The sequence below is a fragment of the Sinohyriopsis cumingii genome, chromosome 8, assembly GCF_028554795.1.
Source record: "Sinohyriopsis cumingii isolate HCF-2022 chromosome 8, ASM2855479v2, whole genome shotgun sequence".
In the NCBI taxonomy this organism is placed as follows: Eukaryota; Metazoa; Mollusca; class Bivalvia; order Unionida; family Unionidae; genus Sinohyriopsis; species Sinohyriopsis cumingii.
In genome coordinates, this window is record NC_142968.1 from 50,539,497 (window position 1) to 50,556,771 (window position 17,275).

Here is a 17,275-nt window from a genome sequence, read left to right on the forward strand (position 1 = left end):
CTGCGATGGCCAAATCTATTACAAGTTGATCCTGGCAAAGAATTTCAGGATGCAGTATCATCACCGATGAAACAACATAACGTCACCATTAGATGAGGACATACTGAAGTTCATCGCGATCAGGCAATTGTTGAGCGATTCAATCGAACACTTGCTGAGCGGTTATTTGGATATCAGTACGCGAAGGAATTTATTCAAGATACAAGATCGCGCGAATGGGTTGCAAGATTACCAAGCGTGATAGCTGCGCTAAATAATGAGATTACAAGAACAACCAACATGAAACCTGCCATCGCGATCACAAAAAAAAAATATACCACTACAACGAAAGAAAGAAAAACAAAAAATACTGGGTGATGTTACAGTTAGATATTTATATGAACCGGGTGAACTTGAAGGTGGTAAATGAAGAGTGACTGATCCTATTTGGAGCATCACGACACACAAGATATCTAACATAAATAGATCCACTGGTAGACCAGCAATCTACAGGTTGGATTCAACTGCTCCTCAACGCGGATTCACATGTGAGCAATTACAAGTAATTCCCGAGGACACACAATTACCACCCCGATCACTTAACTAGCACCCCGACGTCGATTACACTCAAGACAGGTCAACATGATATTATCGCATGTATGACCGTGATTGTTATCTTTTCTGTCTATGGTAAATTGTCTTGAATTTTTATTCGAATACTGCCATAGCATTATACAATTACAGCTCGCGCAGTGATTATTCTGCTGTTGTTTTAACTCAATAATAAATTCAACATCAAGATCAAAGTCGCGATTATTTTTTTTGTCACTCTGTAACCAGAGAGTTTTTTTCTTATTACATCACCATCGGTGTTGTTTTTATCAGTTATTGACTCTTCCAAGACAATCCTTCGCAGCTGAGATATTCTTCTGACTCTGGACACAGCTAAGTAGACTAGGTTTGACCATTTGATTCGATCATCAACAATCCAGACAGTTGTATCACTGATAGTTAGTCCTTGAGATGAATGAATTGTCATTGCGTATCCTAGCGTCCACGGAGATTTATTCATTTTTAGTGCGTCTTTGACAGCATTAATATCAACTAACACAATATCATTCAATACTAAATTCTGCTTCTCTGTCCCTGACGCAGTCAGGTGCCCTGGTACATCAACATCTATATTCTGTAACCGCGTATCAGCTGGTCTATAACATAACGGCACTGGCAACATTGGAAACTTTTCTTGTTGTAATTGAAATAGCTGTTGTTGAAGTGTGTCTCTATCTTTCTACTTGCCACTATCAAATCGTCTGGTTTCCACACGCTCCAAAAGTTGCTCATCGAAGTTTCAGGAATCATCTCGCGCATAATTTCACATTGAATTTTATTCGGTTGTAATCTGATTAATGTTTTAAATTCTTTCAACGTTGCATCAAGTGCTCTATGATCATCAGACACTTCTTCGTAATAATCAACAAACTCTTTTAACCAATCATGTGGAGATGCGCCGACAGACGGAGGTGGTTGACCGTGATCGCCGCACATAATCACTGCAGTATTTTTCGTTAGCAGCCAATCAAGAAATGTTTTTAATGTTTCCAAGGGCACCGTACATATCTCATCCCAAATTAATTTCTCGGGAATATATTTTGTTCCCATTCGATCTGGAGTCCACACACCGCCGCTGTATTTGAAAAAGCTGTGATAAGTACAAGAATTGACTCCTCGTTGTTTCATCTCCCTGGCAAGCCTGTGTGTAGGTGTTAGCACAATCATATCTGATTTTCAAATAACTCAATCGCTCGAGTTGTTTTACCAGACCCACCCGGCCCGTTTAAATAAACAGTTTTGTGTCTAGTGATTGGATCATACACAGATGGCAACAACGAAGTTGTCAAAGACATTTCTGATAATTCTGATTTCCAATAATTATCCTTAATTGTAACATCAGCGGATTCACAATATTCATGTAACATCTCCGCTTTTATTCTCCATGAACTCCATTCATCGTTGCTTGTAAAAGCCAGTGATTCTGAATATCTTTTACTTAGATAAAATGAATCCGTTGCAACTCTAACTGCGGTGTCAGGAAATCGATTTATCATTGATAGCAAATTTATAGAAACATAAGCCAGCATTGAAGATCTTAGATGTGTGTACACTTTTTCCCGTCGGACAAGAACGCATCCTCCCCATTACAAAATATATTTCTCGCAACAGCGTCAGCAATTATAAAATCCAATTCAGCATCATCGATAATCAGTCGCGAGTGATGTAGTTTGTGATCATATGCAGCACCTTGAGCAAATTTACCGATTATTCTTTGTCCGAGATCTTTTGCTGTTTTATCACTATTACTAAGTTTGATCTTAAGAACTTTAGGAGCCTCACCAACAATGACATCCATCGGGGTATTTGGACTCTCTTGTGCATACTCGCTAATAACTTCATCGAAACTAATACGCTCCGGTGTTGGCAACCAAACTGAGGTCTGTGGTTGATATGATATGATTGCTTCACTGACAGTCAATGATACCAGTATTCGGCTGTCAAGTATATATCGCAATAACACTATTGGTACCCAGCGTTTCTCTGAGAAGTGTCTGCCAAACCAAACATAACAGCACGGATGAAGTCTCGCGGCGAATTCAAACGAAGTCACACGAGCAAATCCTGTCAGGTCAAAATCGGGTAAAGGACCGTTTATAGCAACTCATGTCATCGAGTTCGTGGGATGTCCAAATCGCTTAAAGTATTCGCGACACTCGCCCATCCCGAGAAAGCTTCCTGGGTAGCAAGCAATCATATCCACAGAAATCATATCCCGGTAATCATACCGGGTATTCCACAACCCGCCATGTCCATACTCGACACAACTTAATTGTATATCCGAGAGAAACTGACTTCGGGTTGGTCTCCATAAATTCCTTTCTCTTCCGGCATGAGCGGCAACACTTGGAACTGTAAAACAATTAACCAATAACTGCTCAATGTTTCTAAAATCTTCGATTTTCACATATTTCTCTGCGAGTTTTTTCATTTCTTGTTGCAAAGACTCCGTCCAGTATAATTCACCGTTGGGTTTTACAGATTGATCATATTCGCCATCTTCGGAACTCTTAAATAACCACACTGACACAGGGTCGGTTTTACTCAGTGTGTAAATAACATCAAATATGTTTTCTGAGTAAAGTTTTACAACACGATCTCGTGGAAATATTGTAACTGCATCAGTCCAGGCATGAGAGTTATGATCAATAATTTCAATCGGTGATCCTGACTTTTTATAATGCTTCGAATTATATAATATTTCCCCGGTTAGTGTTTTTACTGTTATTGAAAATTTTAATTTACTTGATAATACAGCAACATCATTTATTGATGCCCCAGTATCCTTGACTTGCTCAGCCCATGCTGCTATTTTTTCACGTCGCAGATCGGTTAAACCGTTTCCTCAATTTGCGTTTTTAAAATGTTCCATTACTCGTTCGGCTACACAATTTAACATAGTCATTGATGACGTCTTCATCAGGGTGAGTTTATCAATTTTTTTTTTTTTTTTTTTTACCGGATAGATTCCATAAATGACTGCGGTTACAGGATACGCTCGAGCGTAATATGGTTTATCAATCCCGGTCACCATTCCCTGGTTTGGAATCTCTACTTAACAGAATGGTCTTTCCGTTAGAAGAACAGGGTCGAGTTTGTCACGGATAATCCACGTATCGGAATTTGTTTGTACAATAAATTTTATTCTGAAAAAAAATTTCTTATCGAGTTGATGTTTATCAAGGGGAAGATAATCAATAACTGTTTTCGCTTGCGCATCATTCATTGTAGAGTCAACAACATTAACTTTGTCATCCTTGATTTTATCAACGACACTGACTTCGTCATCCTTGATTTTATCAAGGTTACGGATAATTTTAAATGACGACCATACATGAGATGCGCCGTCGTCGTGGACTTCTTTTTTGGCATTCCTGATAATATTAAATAGATCAGTTAGATTCCGTCATCGTGAGTCTCTGTTTAGTCTGTCAAGATCGAATCTCCCGGTGCCAAATAACTCCTTCATATTATACTTAAGACAAATATTTAAATAAGAAATATTATATATACAAATGAATAACTGCAAGTGGTTAAAAGTTGGATCTGTAACAGTCTGTAATAAGCCCTGCTGGAAGGAATTCTGCAGTGAACACATACAAAGCATCAAACGAGGAAGCACAGGACCTATACCATGCCTGCGATGTGGCATTGGGGTCAGGGGTAAAACACAGTTATGTGCAATGTGCGGAGGAAAGCGATACCGTGAACTCAAGCGATATTACAATAAAAAAAATAATGGAGATGCGCTGAAATCCGAGAGCAATTATATAACTAAGTTCTCAGACAAATTATAAATTAGACAAATACATTATAGTATAAATGAATCAAGAATTTGTCCCACATCCAACCATTAAGAATTATGAAGCATCTCGCGAGGGAATAGTGAGACATTGTAGGTTGAAAAAACCAGTTGGTGTTGGTAATAATTCTGGTTATCTCCGATTTAGGGTTTCTGGAGGTAAAAGCTATTATAATCACAGGTTCTTGTTCGAGTGTTTCTTTGGAGAGATCACAGATGGTTTTGTGATCGATCACAAAGATAATAATAAACTTAATAACTCTCTTCAAAATTTACAATCCATTACTCCGAGCGAGAATTCTGCACGAGGTGACACTGGTAAATTTAAGAGCATTGCAAGAAGAGCTGTCAGATCTCTCAACAAAAATACTAATGAAGAAAATATACTTCTCTCAATGAACTCAGCTGCGAAGTATTTTGGTATTAACTTGCGTTCAGTCCAAAGTGTTGCAGAAAATATTATCAGATCAACTTTTTCAAGTGAGTTTGATAGCTGGATTATATTTTCTTATGTAGATAACTCTACAGCGACTGCGTGAAAGTCAATGATACAATTATTTCCCCCTTGTCACCTTGATAAAATCAAGGATGACAGCGCTATGACACTTCACAGGTACGAGCAGATGGTTTTCTGCACAAGGAAGTAAATAACTTCCCTTTATTTACCCTTGATTTTATCCCTGACAAAGTCAGGGACAAACGTGTAATTGTCTATTTATCTTTTTTTTTACAGACATTATCACTATTTTATTACACTTGTTCGGTTTTATGGTTCATCTGTATTTTTCACACGATCATATTTAAGAAAAAACATTTTAAACAAATCACGCTGAGCTATTTTTTAACTCCCAAGTATCAGTCAGTTTATATACAATATCGTCCGAATAATATACGGGGTTTCGAAACCCAACGAAGTTGCACAACTTTCCCCATTATCATCCCGTTAGGGGTGGTCTTTTACCACTCAATGGGATTGATTTTGGGGGAGGGAATGCAACTTTGTTGGACGTAGAATATAACCCCGCCTACCGTAAATACTATATGTTGTACCGTCCTAGGATAAGTTATATATGCAATTGTAAATACAATGCTGTAAATATGCTTCTACTGTTGTAAATACTACCGTCTTAAGATAAGTTAGAATTAAGTACCTAGGATAAGTTATATGTTATGTGTTGAACCTGCTAGCATATCAAATGGTAAGCTAGGGGTTCACAAATGGGGAATGTCTCATCTCTCGCAAACACGCCCTCTGGGCTCTCTAAACTGTTATTTGACAGGTTAGGGGCTCATTGGGGGTCGTGCTTGCGCACCTGAGTTTGGTAGGATGTCATAAGACACCCTAGAGGCTCAAAGGAGATGTGATGTTTTCTTTCTTTTAAAGATAATATTTATATAAATATGAATCACGAAAATATCAATAATGTGATTGATGCTATTAAAAAATTAGAAAAACAAGGATTTAATATATCACTAAATCCTGAAACAATTCTGTCCGATTTTGAATCATTATATGAAGCTAAATGCGCAGGGCGTTATATTCTTCCTGCTCAATATCGATTCATAAAGATGATCCAAAATAAGTTACATAAATCACTGGCCAGCGTAGAAGAAGCACAAATAAATGAATTTGTTCCATTGTCTCGTGCAATTGAAAAGATCAGGCTGGCATTGGCAGCCGAGTATGAGATGAAAAAGATAATAAATAATCGCGTTGGAAAATTAAGAAATTATATGTCCCTTGATGAAGTCAAGGATGACAAAGTCAACGCTGATTTCATCAACGATGAAATCAAGGAAGTAAATATCTCACCTTGATGAAATCAAGGATTTTACTTGGAAGTGAAATCGAAAGTAAAAAAATATTACTTTTTTTACCGTCCGATTTACTAGTAAATACCCTACAGTGTTGCAGAATAAAGTATTTTTACTGCAATATCTTATCAAGATGATCCCGTGAAATACACGAGTGAGCATAATTCATGATTTGGTCTGGAAAACACATGATCATTGTGATATGATTCTCTTGTAGTTGTTTCAATTGTGATTCTGTCAGTAAAATATCATCATTGCCGTATTTATCAATAACTATTTTAACTTCACCTATCAATGACATTCCGCTGAATACTTTCTTGATATATTCTTCAAGTACTTATTTGTCGTGTATGGAACATTTCACGTGTGTGTACATAATATATATTTTTTTATCATTTAATATAATTTATTGTAATGGTGATGGCACTGTTATTGTACGTCTTCGTCATCACTGACGTCACTGTCGGTGACAACAAAATCACTGTCGGTGTCACTGTCGTCGTCATCGGTGACGTCACTGTCACTAACAATAAAATCACTGTCATCAGTGAAATCATCATCACATTTTTTTGGGAAGTCTTTGACTTTTGGGACATTATTATAATATGATATTATTAATTGAAAGTCTCGAAGATTTTTAGGACTGAAAATCCTTTAGGATTTTACCAGCAAATTAATACTAACAGTTTCATTTCTCAGGTCCAAAAGTCTACCCCGTTGGTCGGTGACTTTAAAATTCATCTAAACACTGTAGAAATACTGGATTGATTGGCTCTTGTACAACCAAAAACCCAGGTGGTTCTTCAGGAGTAAATGAATATAATATAAACCCTTGCTGGGCTTGATTTGATACTGCTGTGTCTATGTTGTAACTGCCATCGATTATGTCACATATAAGACTGACCGCGACCACTTCAGTGATATTTAAGATTCCAGGAGAAATATGTCTGCCATCGCTGGCTGTGGAATTATCATGTCTGAGGATAGTTTGCGGTGGCAGTATTTTTTTGTGCTGGTCAAGTATGTCATCAAAGTACTCATCGACGATATCAGTGACAAATTTTCTCAAGATGACCGGGGAAACGTATCCTGGTAATTTATAATTCGGTAGCTCAGCTTCTTTCAGCGAGTACTTATTCAGAAATAACTGTTTAAAATGGGGTTTACTGTCAATTGTTGCCTGAATTGCTCGCTAGTTAATATATTCCATATCTGCGGCAAGTTGATTTAATATCTCAATTTGCTTAATAATTTCGCTGCGTGAACTTACATCAAAAAGATGTTCTTGGAAGCGTTGCCGTAGATGCGCTAGTTGCGCTCTATGCGACACATTAATAATTTTAAGATATTCAGTAATTTCACTTAGGTCAACACGAAATGCATCATATCCCCCATCTTGATATAGGGCATTAGCGAACCACAACCAAATTTCACTGCCATCTTTAGAAAAGCTAATCCAGCTACCCGCCGTTGTATTTTTTATACTATCAAGACGTTCTTTGTATAACGGTGTAATTCCGTGATATGACTGCGCGTCAGTGATATAATCAGACTTTTTGGGTTCTGGTGGTATCGGTGGTGGATTTTCAGGCCATCCTAATACTGTTCTGATTGAACTGTTATAAATGTCTACGGCGTAACCCGGTGAAGCGACTTCGATGATCGTTGACAACGTTGGCTCGTGAGCACTTATTGATATTTTTGCTTCTTTTCCGGTGATACGCTTCATTTGACGCTGTATTTCTTTGTTGATTTCTTCTATCTGATAAGACCCTGTTTGTAAATGAATGACGTCCCAATCTGGAGTACCGTCGGGGTTATTCTTATACCAAAATACAAATGAATTATCTGGCAACTGTCCATGAAATGATGTCGACCTGATGTTGGGCCAACTGTGATATACTCGTAATTGTACCAGTGCGATTTCTTTTACTGGAATTGCAGTTGGAAAATTAATATTAAACTCTGGTTGCGTCGAAGATATTGTTATCATTGATGTTTTTACCGGAGCTGTGTTTGCGGGTATCTCTTGAAGTATTTCCGTCATTATTTATCTTCATCGTTTTCAAATCAAAGTACTTTGTACTTTGAATGTAATCGTTGTATGCGCTGGACATCAACGTGAATTCGGAATTGGATATAACTGTATCGTCAAGGCTGGATGATATCAACGACGACAATTTCGAGTAGGTGCTCATGGCCGCGCTGTTTAACTTTTCATATTCGTGTAATTTTGTTAGCGCACACGAGGATATTTTTTTCGCAATTATATTAGCAACTCCTGCAATTGTTGTTGATGTTGAAATTGTGATTGTAATCACAACTGCAGTTGTAATTGCAGTTGTCACCGGAGTTAACGCTGATAATAGGACACCAGTGGATGCAACTACTGCGGATACCGAATATACTATTGTGTCTAATACAGTTACATGCCGTTTGTATTTTTTTATCTTTGTTGCGCATTTGTCAATAGTATCTTTTAACTCTGACTGCCATTCGCGTACTTGATCATATCTATATTGCTGCACACTTAATGAGTCTGTCATTAGAGTTGTCGTTGATGCCATTTTATTATTTTACACGGTAACCAATTGAGGCGTTTCAGCTACAAATTCCAAACACCACCAGTAGGATGTTGCGGTTAATTTCTTGTCTGCGGCTTCCAGTATAAATGTTTCTTCGGTTTCCTTGTTTAATATGATAGTCACAACTCCGGAATACTTATCGGTGGAATGTCTCCAGGGATATGTTGTGAAGATTTCAAATTTAGCGGCACTGAACCCAGACAGTCTATACACTCCAGTGGCTGTTGCTGTATATTTGATAGTATTATTTTTTGAGACCATGTTGCAAATCCAGATGATACTGTATACACGATGTTGGTGATATGCCCAGGAGTAACTCCAGTGGGGACTTTAATCTAATCAAACTTGTTTTGCGAACGATCTCAGGAATCCCCACTACGATGTTTTGCTGTGTTTGTTTGATCATGTCAATGTTATTTTGTATCAACGCGATTTGATCTGAAATACTTCTATCTGTTCTGACTACACCTAACCGGGCATTAATCGCGTTGACTTCGCTGGCGTTACCAGTAAGTTTTTGTTTGATATCAGAAAGTTTCATGTCGATGACGGAAGGAGTTCCAAAGAACTTATCCGTGGCATCATCGGTTTTTTGAAAAGTTTCTTCGAAGTCTTGAGAACGCGTTTACATGAGCATCATACTCTGCCCGCAACGTGGTTAGTTTACTGTCAATGGCACTAGTGCTTGTGTGGACACTCGTATCTACATATTGTTTGTTTGTGGCATCTTCTGGGGATGTTGGATCTCTTAAAACCACTATTTTGTTACCGTTCATGCTGAGTTCACCTGTCATTGTATCACCGGTCTTCGCTACACGTTCCCCTGTGGCTTTTCGTGCATCATCTCGCAGCATCGCAATTGATATCAACGAATCTCTGATTCTGCCGTTGTCAGTAAATACAACAATGTTGTCCATGGTAGCTCCAAGGACCCTGCGAATTATGTCATTCCACTTAATGTTACTGGTTTTTAGCTTGCCATGTCGATCTTGAAAAATTACAACCTCATCTGGGTCTATTCCGGTTAGACTTAAAAGATTATCAATTTCATCTTTGGTTGCATACTTTGATAAATCGATATCTTTTTTTTTTTCCTTTGTTCTGCTTGCTCTTCCGTAAATATCAACCATTATTAGATATGGGATTGTTTAAATTTGCAGTATATTCATGCACGACTTTGTGAGGAGAAATCTTTGATTTCGAGATTGCATCAAGAACATTTAATACTTCACGGCCACATATCGGAGGATCGGTCAGTGTTTGTGTTGGTAATGTTGAGTACCAAACCTTTGTCATCGACAAAGACCCTAACTTTGGGGGGATGTTTTTTATATACCGAAGAAATTCAACTGGCGGTGCTAGCCCATACGAATCAAAATAGATGATTCCACGTGGATCGATCGCGTAAGCTACCCAGTGAGTTCCTGGACCGTTGCTGTTATCGAGATTAATAATTCCGGTTTCTGGATTATTCGGTCGTGCTGGTAATTGATCTCGCATAAAGACGCCTCGGAAATTTTTTATATTTAATTGTTTAACAGCATCAAGCAAATCAAAATTAGAAGCTGGAAGCTTCAACATCGGTGTGAAAACACTAGCATTTTTCAAAACCGCTTTGGGTACCATGATGGCGGAGTTCCTGGAAGTCTTAGCCCGGATCCGCGGGCGGATCGTCCCTTTTTTTTGTATCCATTCCCTGTGGCTTTCTTTATTGCCATTCCAGCAGCAGTTCCAACAGCTCCTAACGCGGCAGCTTTGGCGACTGCGGGGGCAGCAGCAGCTATCAATGATGGTATTGCCACAAGAAGAGGAAATATACCACCGGTTTTAACCATATCTTTGACAGCTGCAGGAGAGAAATCAAGTTGAGTTCCAGTCGTTGCTTGCTTTGCTTTATTGAAATGTTTTAGTTGGGTTTTAGTTAATGACAGTTTGTTTGGACCGCCCATTAGCTGATCGTGTTTTAGTGTTATTTTTGTCCCACATGTGCTCGCATTCTTCGATTGTAATTTCTTCACCTGACCAGGAGTCAGAGTGACATTAACATGACTGTATGACATTTTATTTAATACGATATTGATTTAATTGTTTACATATTTTTGGAAAATATTACATATTTTCCACTGGTGCATCAGCGAATATCATTCGGCCGCCAGCACCTTCAAGCAACATTGCTTTATCGGAAAGTATGACCGTGATTGCTCTGTAATTAGCTATAGCTCCTACGTCTCTATTCACGGTAGCCCGAAAGTGAATATCAACAACAGACTGTCTGGTTAAATCAAGATGCTCTAATGAGAAGTAATAGATTGGATAATGAGATATAAAATTCAATTGTGACATTTGCAAACCAGTATCGATATTTAGATCGCGCGCTAGATATTTCGTCAATCGTTGATATGCACGTGCAACATGATTATTACCAAATTTAACAGTATGTTCTCAGATGGTTCCTGATGTCCGTTTATTCTCAGAGAAACGTCAGTGATACCAAGTTGATCAAATATCATATGCGAACGTGTTTCATTACCCACCCGTGCAACATCCTGAAGAGCAATGAAAATATGTCGCGGCGCGGAAACTCCCTGCTGTGATGTTATATGCCATGTGAATAAACCGTTATTGGTATTTTGAATACTATCTGTGGTTGTTGTAAGCCACGATAACAACACTTTACCGCCTTGATCCATAAAAGAAAGCAGTTGCTGTTCTTCAGTAATTGCAGGAGTCATTACCGGCATCCACAGTGATAGTTTTGTTATGTTTACCTTACCAGCGTCACCTAGAGATCGCCATATAGCATCATTGTTGTTGGCTTTTCTAACAAGCACGACCGTATGTTTTGCTCCAAAAATCACCTTTCTGACATCTCTACAAAATCCAAAGATGTGCGACAGCGGAATGGCACATGAAAAATTTCTACGATTACCTTTTAGCATTTGTCTACGTGCAGCGAAACCTAAATTAAATTCTGTATTAGCACCATGAACCACTGAATTCACATCAGCATCAGCGTTGTTGGCAAAGTTTCTTGGTCGTCTAATATTGTACTGATCACTGTTAGGAAAATTAGAAGTGTCCTTGGCAAACATCATTGATGGACCGGCTGATCTTGTATAATCATCAGAATATCTTGCTAGACCAATTATTGTTGTAGCAACATCGACATCCTTTTGAATTGATTCAATATTTTTTCCATCAATCATGTAGATAGCACTAAAAAACAAGGCCATAATTCCGTTATTGACAAATCCGATTTTAACCTCAGGTCCATATTCTGTATCATCTACTGCTTTTATAATTTCTCCTTCTACCTCAATAAATGCTTCAGCGGGCAGGAAATATCTACTTGTATCCTGAACTTGCAATTCAATTCGTCCTCGTTTATTTGGTTCTCGTGCGTCATAAGAATAATACTGATAATCACGCACTGATTCATTTTTAAGAACCGGTTCGTCTATGTCGAATGCTGGGTCAGATTCCCGTTTAAACATTTTATCATAAAAGTTATCGTCTAAATCGAAGACCACTTCCCGCAATCAAACTTGTGTTTATTTGTTCAGGATTTATCAGCGCCGCTAGTTTTTGATTTGCGGCTTCATTTATTACTTTACTAACATTTGCTGGCATGTCTGCGGTGGCTGGTAATTTTACTGGCGGAAGTGGACCTTTTTGGGTTCTGCGTATTAATCGTGCTAGTCTGTCCTTGACTGATTTAAATGCTTTTCCAGCAAGGTCACCAACGGTTCCAACAGCTTTATCTTTAATAACATCAATGGCTTTCATCGATAATTGTTTTGTGATCGGTATTGCTTTAGGTGCCATTCTCGTGAGTAAACCCCGAACAACATCACCTAATCCGTTTCCATAAGTCATCCTGTATACGGGTACTCGTGAATTTACCACCCTGACCATGACTGGTCTACAATGAGAATTGTGTACGATCATTTTATTTAATTAGTTATTTATTTAACTAGTCGTTGTCCGCGAGTTCATCAATAAGTTCTCGATAGATGTGAGTATCCATGATGCCGCCGCGAAATAATTGCTGACAGATATCAGCTGCTTCATTAATTATTTCTGGTGAGTTATTTCCAGCTCGCTTTCCTCCTATGAGAACTTCTAACCGTGATACATCATTGATGATATTATCAGGACAAGTAATTCCCAAACCACTGCCAGTTGCTCCTTCTTCTGTTGTCTTCTTAAATAGTCTTAAGGGCGATCTTTCTCCTCTTGCTTTTGTAAGTAGCTCCTCAGACTTTTTAAGTTCCGACATCAACTTTTGCTGCGGTGAAGAAGACTGTTGTTGTTCTATCTGTTGCAGAGGTGGAGGAAGCTGATATGAAGGCTCTTGCTGGGTTTCTAGTTGTTTCAGCATTTCTTTATAAAGCCTCTTTACTTCTTCATCAAGACTTCTGTATTCTAAATCATCATCTCTGGCTTGTTTTTTGTTTTTATATATGTGATATATCCATTTAATAAGATTATCATCAGTTACTTTTTCAGAAACGGGTTTTAAGATATTAGATTTATTAAATATACTAATTAATATTTTTTCAGGCATTTTTTCTATTTTAGTATTTCTAATATCTTCAATAAAACCCTCCCTAAATTTTGCAATCAGTCCAATATTTTCCTTTATTGGTTTAGATGCAAGTTCAGTACGAATTTGTCCAATACCTTCAAGCATTTCTTCGCTGACGGACGGAAGTTGAGCTGCAGCTATATCAGTTGGAAGATCTCGTAAAATCTTTTTTGTTTGTTTGGTTCTTTTTGCAATCTTTTCACCCTGCGTGGCGGTTTGTTTTAGCACCGGAAGAATACCCAGTTTTGTTATATCTGTTGGATCTCCCAGTAAAGCTCTTTCTGTGATCTCCGCAGCTTTCTCAGTAGCTGTTGTAACGGGTTTAAATAATTCTTCTGCACCTGTTGCAAATTCAACTTGTGCTTGCTGCCGTGCTTGTAATTTTTGTCTTACACTATCTCGTACAGGAAGAAATTTTTCAATTGCGGCTAGTCGCTCTTGAGCCAGTCTAGCAGAATGTGCTTCTCCAATGTTGGCCATTATTGTTAACTTAAATTTTTAATTTATGGCGACGACAATCAAACCCTGCCAGGATATTTTCATGTGGACGACACAAAAACACTGATGTGATTTATGTAACTCAACGATATACACAAATACCAAAAGTGATGAGAGATAATCGTAACGTTCTCGCGGTATTTAACGGTGTTGACGCACACATGTTACGAAATATACATCAGACTTGGTGCAGCGGCGACATGAACATAAATAAATTCAGAAATTTCTTTAGTCGTGCTCAGGCAAAACCACACGGATTTGTAACGATAAATTTACATGATCCTCGGACACGGTATCGAAGAGGATTAGATACAATTTTTAGTTAGAAACGCTAGCGTTAAAAGTGCTTGCACTTTCAGAAATCCTTTAGGATTTTTCCAGGAGCAGCAGAGAGACTGAAACAACACCAAATGTTTTGTCTAGTAGACCCTTGTATCGAGAAGTAGTTATATAGGCAGATATTTTTCATGAGATAACCCTTCTAGTCAGCGGAGAAAGCTTATTTATCATTGTTTTCTAACTAGAAGGGTTTATTTTGTGAAGACAAGATCTTCTATCAAGAGTGTTTTCGATAGAAGGTTCTGTTTGACGAAATAGTTGGTGGGCTCAGTCTCTCTGCTGCTAGTAAGATGTGGTCTGTCCATTGAGGATTTATTACAAATCATGCTTTGACTAAATGTTACCTCACATTTTATGCAAATCCACAGGTGTGCAACAGTATTTTTACAGGTGTTTACAATACTGAAGGATACAAGGTTCTTTTTTCATTTTTATGGAAATACATTTCAATTAAACACACGTTTTGGTTCTGTTAATACCAACTTTCTTTCAGCAAAAGTCCAAGACAGTTCTGTGGCATACATCATTTACAGAAGGACCATCCACCGACACCTACTGTGCTTGCCTATGCATGGTACATGGAGTAAATAGCCTTGATCAAAGTACTAGGACAAAGTGTCCCAAGAAGTCCATGCAGTGGTATAGAAAAGCAGAAGCATAGTTGCAGGAGCAGTCATTGTATAATGACTATATCATCAAGGAGACTGTCATTGATCATAGTCCTCCTAATAAACAGAGAAAACAAACAGGAGTTGCTGTCATTTCATATTGATGATTATGACAGGACTTGATAAAAAAAGGTCACTGACCAACATGTGCAGGTGGTTCAGATAGGTTGTGCATTGTGTACATCAAGAAAAATCACAATTATGTGGCAGTTACTCTAGTGCCTCTTGTGAGGGACAACCCATACAAAAGGACAACAACAACAATGGCTTGTGAGAAGTATGATGTTCTCCTGTGCTGCATATAAATAAAAGTCTGTGTGAATAGTGTTCCTATGATTAACAAATTAGTGTTTTTTTAAGAAGCTTTCAAAATATGCAGATTATTTAGATATAAAAAAGCTGCATTAAAAATGATAAATAAGTGGGCAATCTCTTGCATGTGCTTTCATTCATAAACAATATTAAAGCACCTTGTGGAATAACAGCCTAAAGCTAATATGAATCATGTATAATTACACTTACCTTTTACATCCTTATTGTTCTTTCTCTTTCTACAAAGCATTATTATGGCTACCAGGGCAAATGTTGCTGCCAGTGAAGAAACTAAAAAAATGACCAAACCATAAGCTGTGATGTAGTGGAAGTTGGTGGATCCAGTATCTCTGTCCCGGAAAACTAAAACAAACATAAATAAAAATCTTAAACATCAGAACTTCATCTAATTTCATGGAAAAAATATACGAATAATTGTTTTTGGTAAATTAAATATTTTAAACATAATACCATGTGGTGAACACCATTCCGTTTGTACCCTTTATGTCTCTGAGATAATCCCAACTGCATTCTTTTGCAACTTCGAAGAACCAAAAGTAATGTACATCACAGTTATAAATAAATCGGATCTACTGCTTCTGTGTTTTTGGATATGCATTGAAATTATTTTATTGTGCCCAGTTCTGCATGCATACACAAGTGTACTGCATTACTAATATCATACATTAAGCTGCTATATGGCGTTTTCTGATTTTGGAATACAATTGACTACTATTTGAGTATTGCAGTCTTTTAAGTTGGACTCATCACCTGTGATGGGTGAGTTCAAAGAGAGTAGGAATGTGAGAGAGAGAGAGAGAGAGAGAGAGAAGCAGGGAGATGTGTGTATGGGAGTGTAACTAGAATATACCATGCTGGTTACTATTTATTCAATAACTGTGTTCTTGTGAGCTTGGCTGCTATGGGATCAGCTTATGTCATGTTTCAATGATGCTGAACAAGTGAGAGTGACTTTTTACAAGATATACATGTATGGTAAATTAGTCCATCAAACGTAATCCATCTAGTGTGGTTGTTATCAGGCTTTGTCAAAGGGAAAATAAGTTCCATATTGTCCCTCAAAAACTGGCTCAAAACGTGCTTCCAAAATTGGTGTGATAGTATTTCTTCAACTTGAAAAGTTCTTACTTAATGTCATACTAGATTTTGAAGAAAAAAGTCTGATAAGGAGAAAATGGCAAAATAAATGATGATACATACATGATTCTATTTTAGTGTATGTCAAAACATTTGAAATTGGAGCCATGATGTTTTAAATTTAAGCAGGCCCAAAATATATGAAGACTGATGGAACAAATGGACTCATATGACTCATATGGGTGTTTAATACTGGTCAATTTCTTCATCATGACTTTCAAAATGTGGACGACTGCTTGATACATGCATCCTTTAAGGCAGATTAGACTGTTCACTGCTAGCGAGATAAATATATACATCAAGTTTTTTAAATATATTAATTAAACAAGTATTTTGATTATAAGGTATTCCGTCCTACTTTCCCTTCACAAACTTTTAACCCACTAGGATTGAAACATTGTCATATCTAGTACTGTGACACCAAGCCTATAGTTTTTCAAACTTGTGTTTCCATTTTGATTTCAGAAAGGATAAAACAGAAACCTAGCATATTTCTACAGAAAAGGTGTAGTGAATGAAGATATATGAAAATCATTAGGTACCGTATATGTTTTGCCAAATTTAGAGAATTCAGAAGTTTTCATTTTTGGATATTAAATTCCAAGAAAATGTACAGTCCATTGTATGACTGTTTGTAGATAACACTGCCAATTATATTGCAGTTGTCTCAATGAGACAGTCCACACCATTACAAATTTGCCTGTCAGAATTGTAAAAAATGGAAAACTGACTGTGATATGGAATGGAAAACAGACTGTGATATGGAATTTAATCCAGCAAACTGTCTAGTTTTTGATGTCATTAAAAAAATCTGCCCAAACTGATTTCTTAAGAAGATTACATGTACACTGGATCAAGTATCATCTGCTAAGTATTTGGGTGGGACATTTCAGATGACATTTCTAGAACTTGCAAAAAA

The 17,275-nt window shown here is 37.5% G+C and overlaps 1 protein-coding gene across 1 annotated transcript in view; it reads right to left on the bottom strand.

The window, feature by feature from the left end:
- LOC149793493 (uncharacterized) overlaps nt 1-17,275 on the bottom strand; it is a 70,216-nt gene that overhangs the window by 12,869 nt on the left and 40,072 nt on the right. The window contains exon 6 of the mRNA XM_089969009.1: nt 15,409-15,561. Coding sequence (XP_089825135.1) covers nt 15,409-15,561 — 153 coding nt within the window. The remainder of the gene's footprint in view (nt 1-15,408; nt 15,562-17,275) is intronic.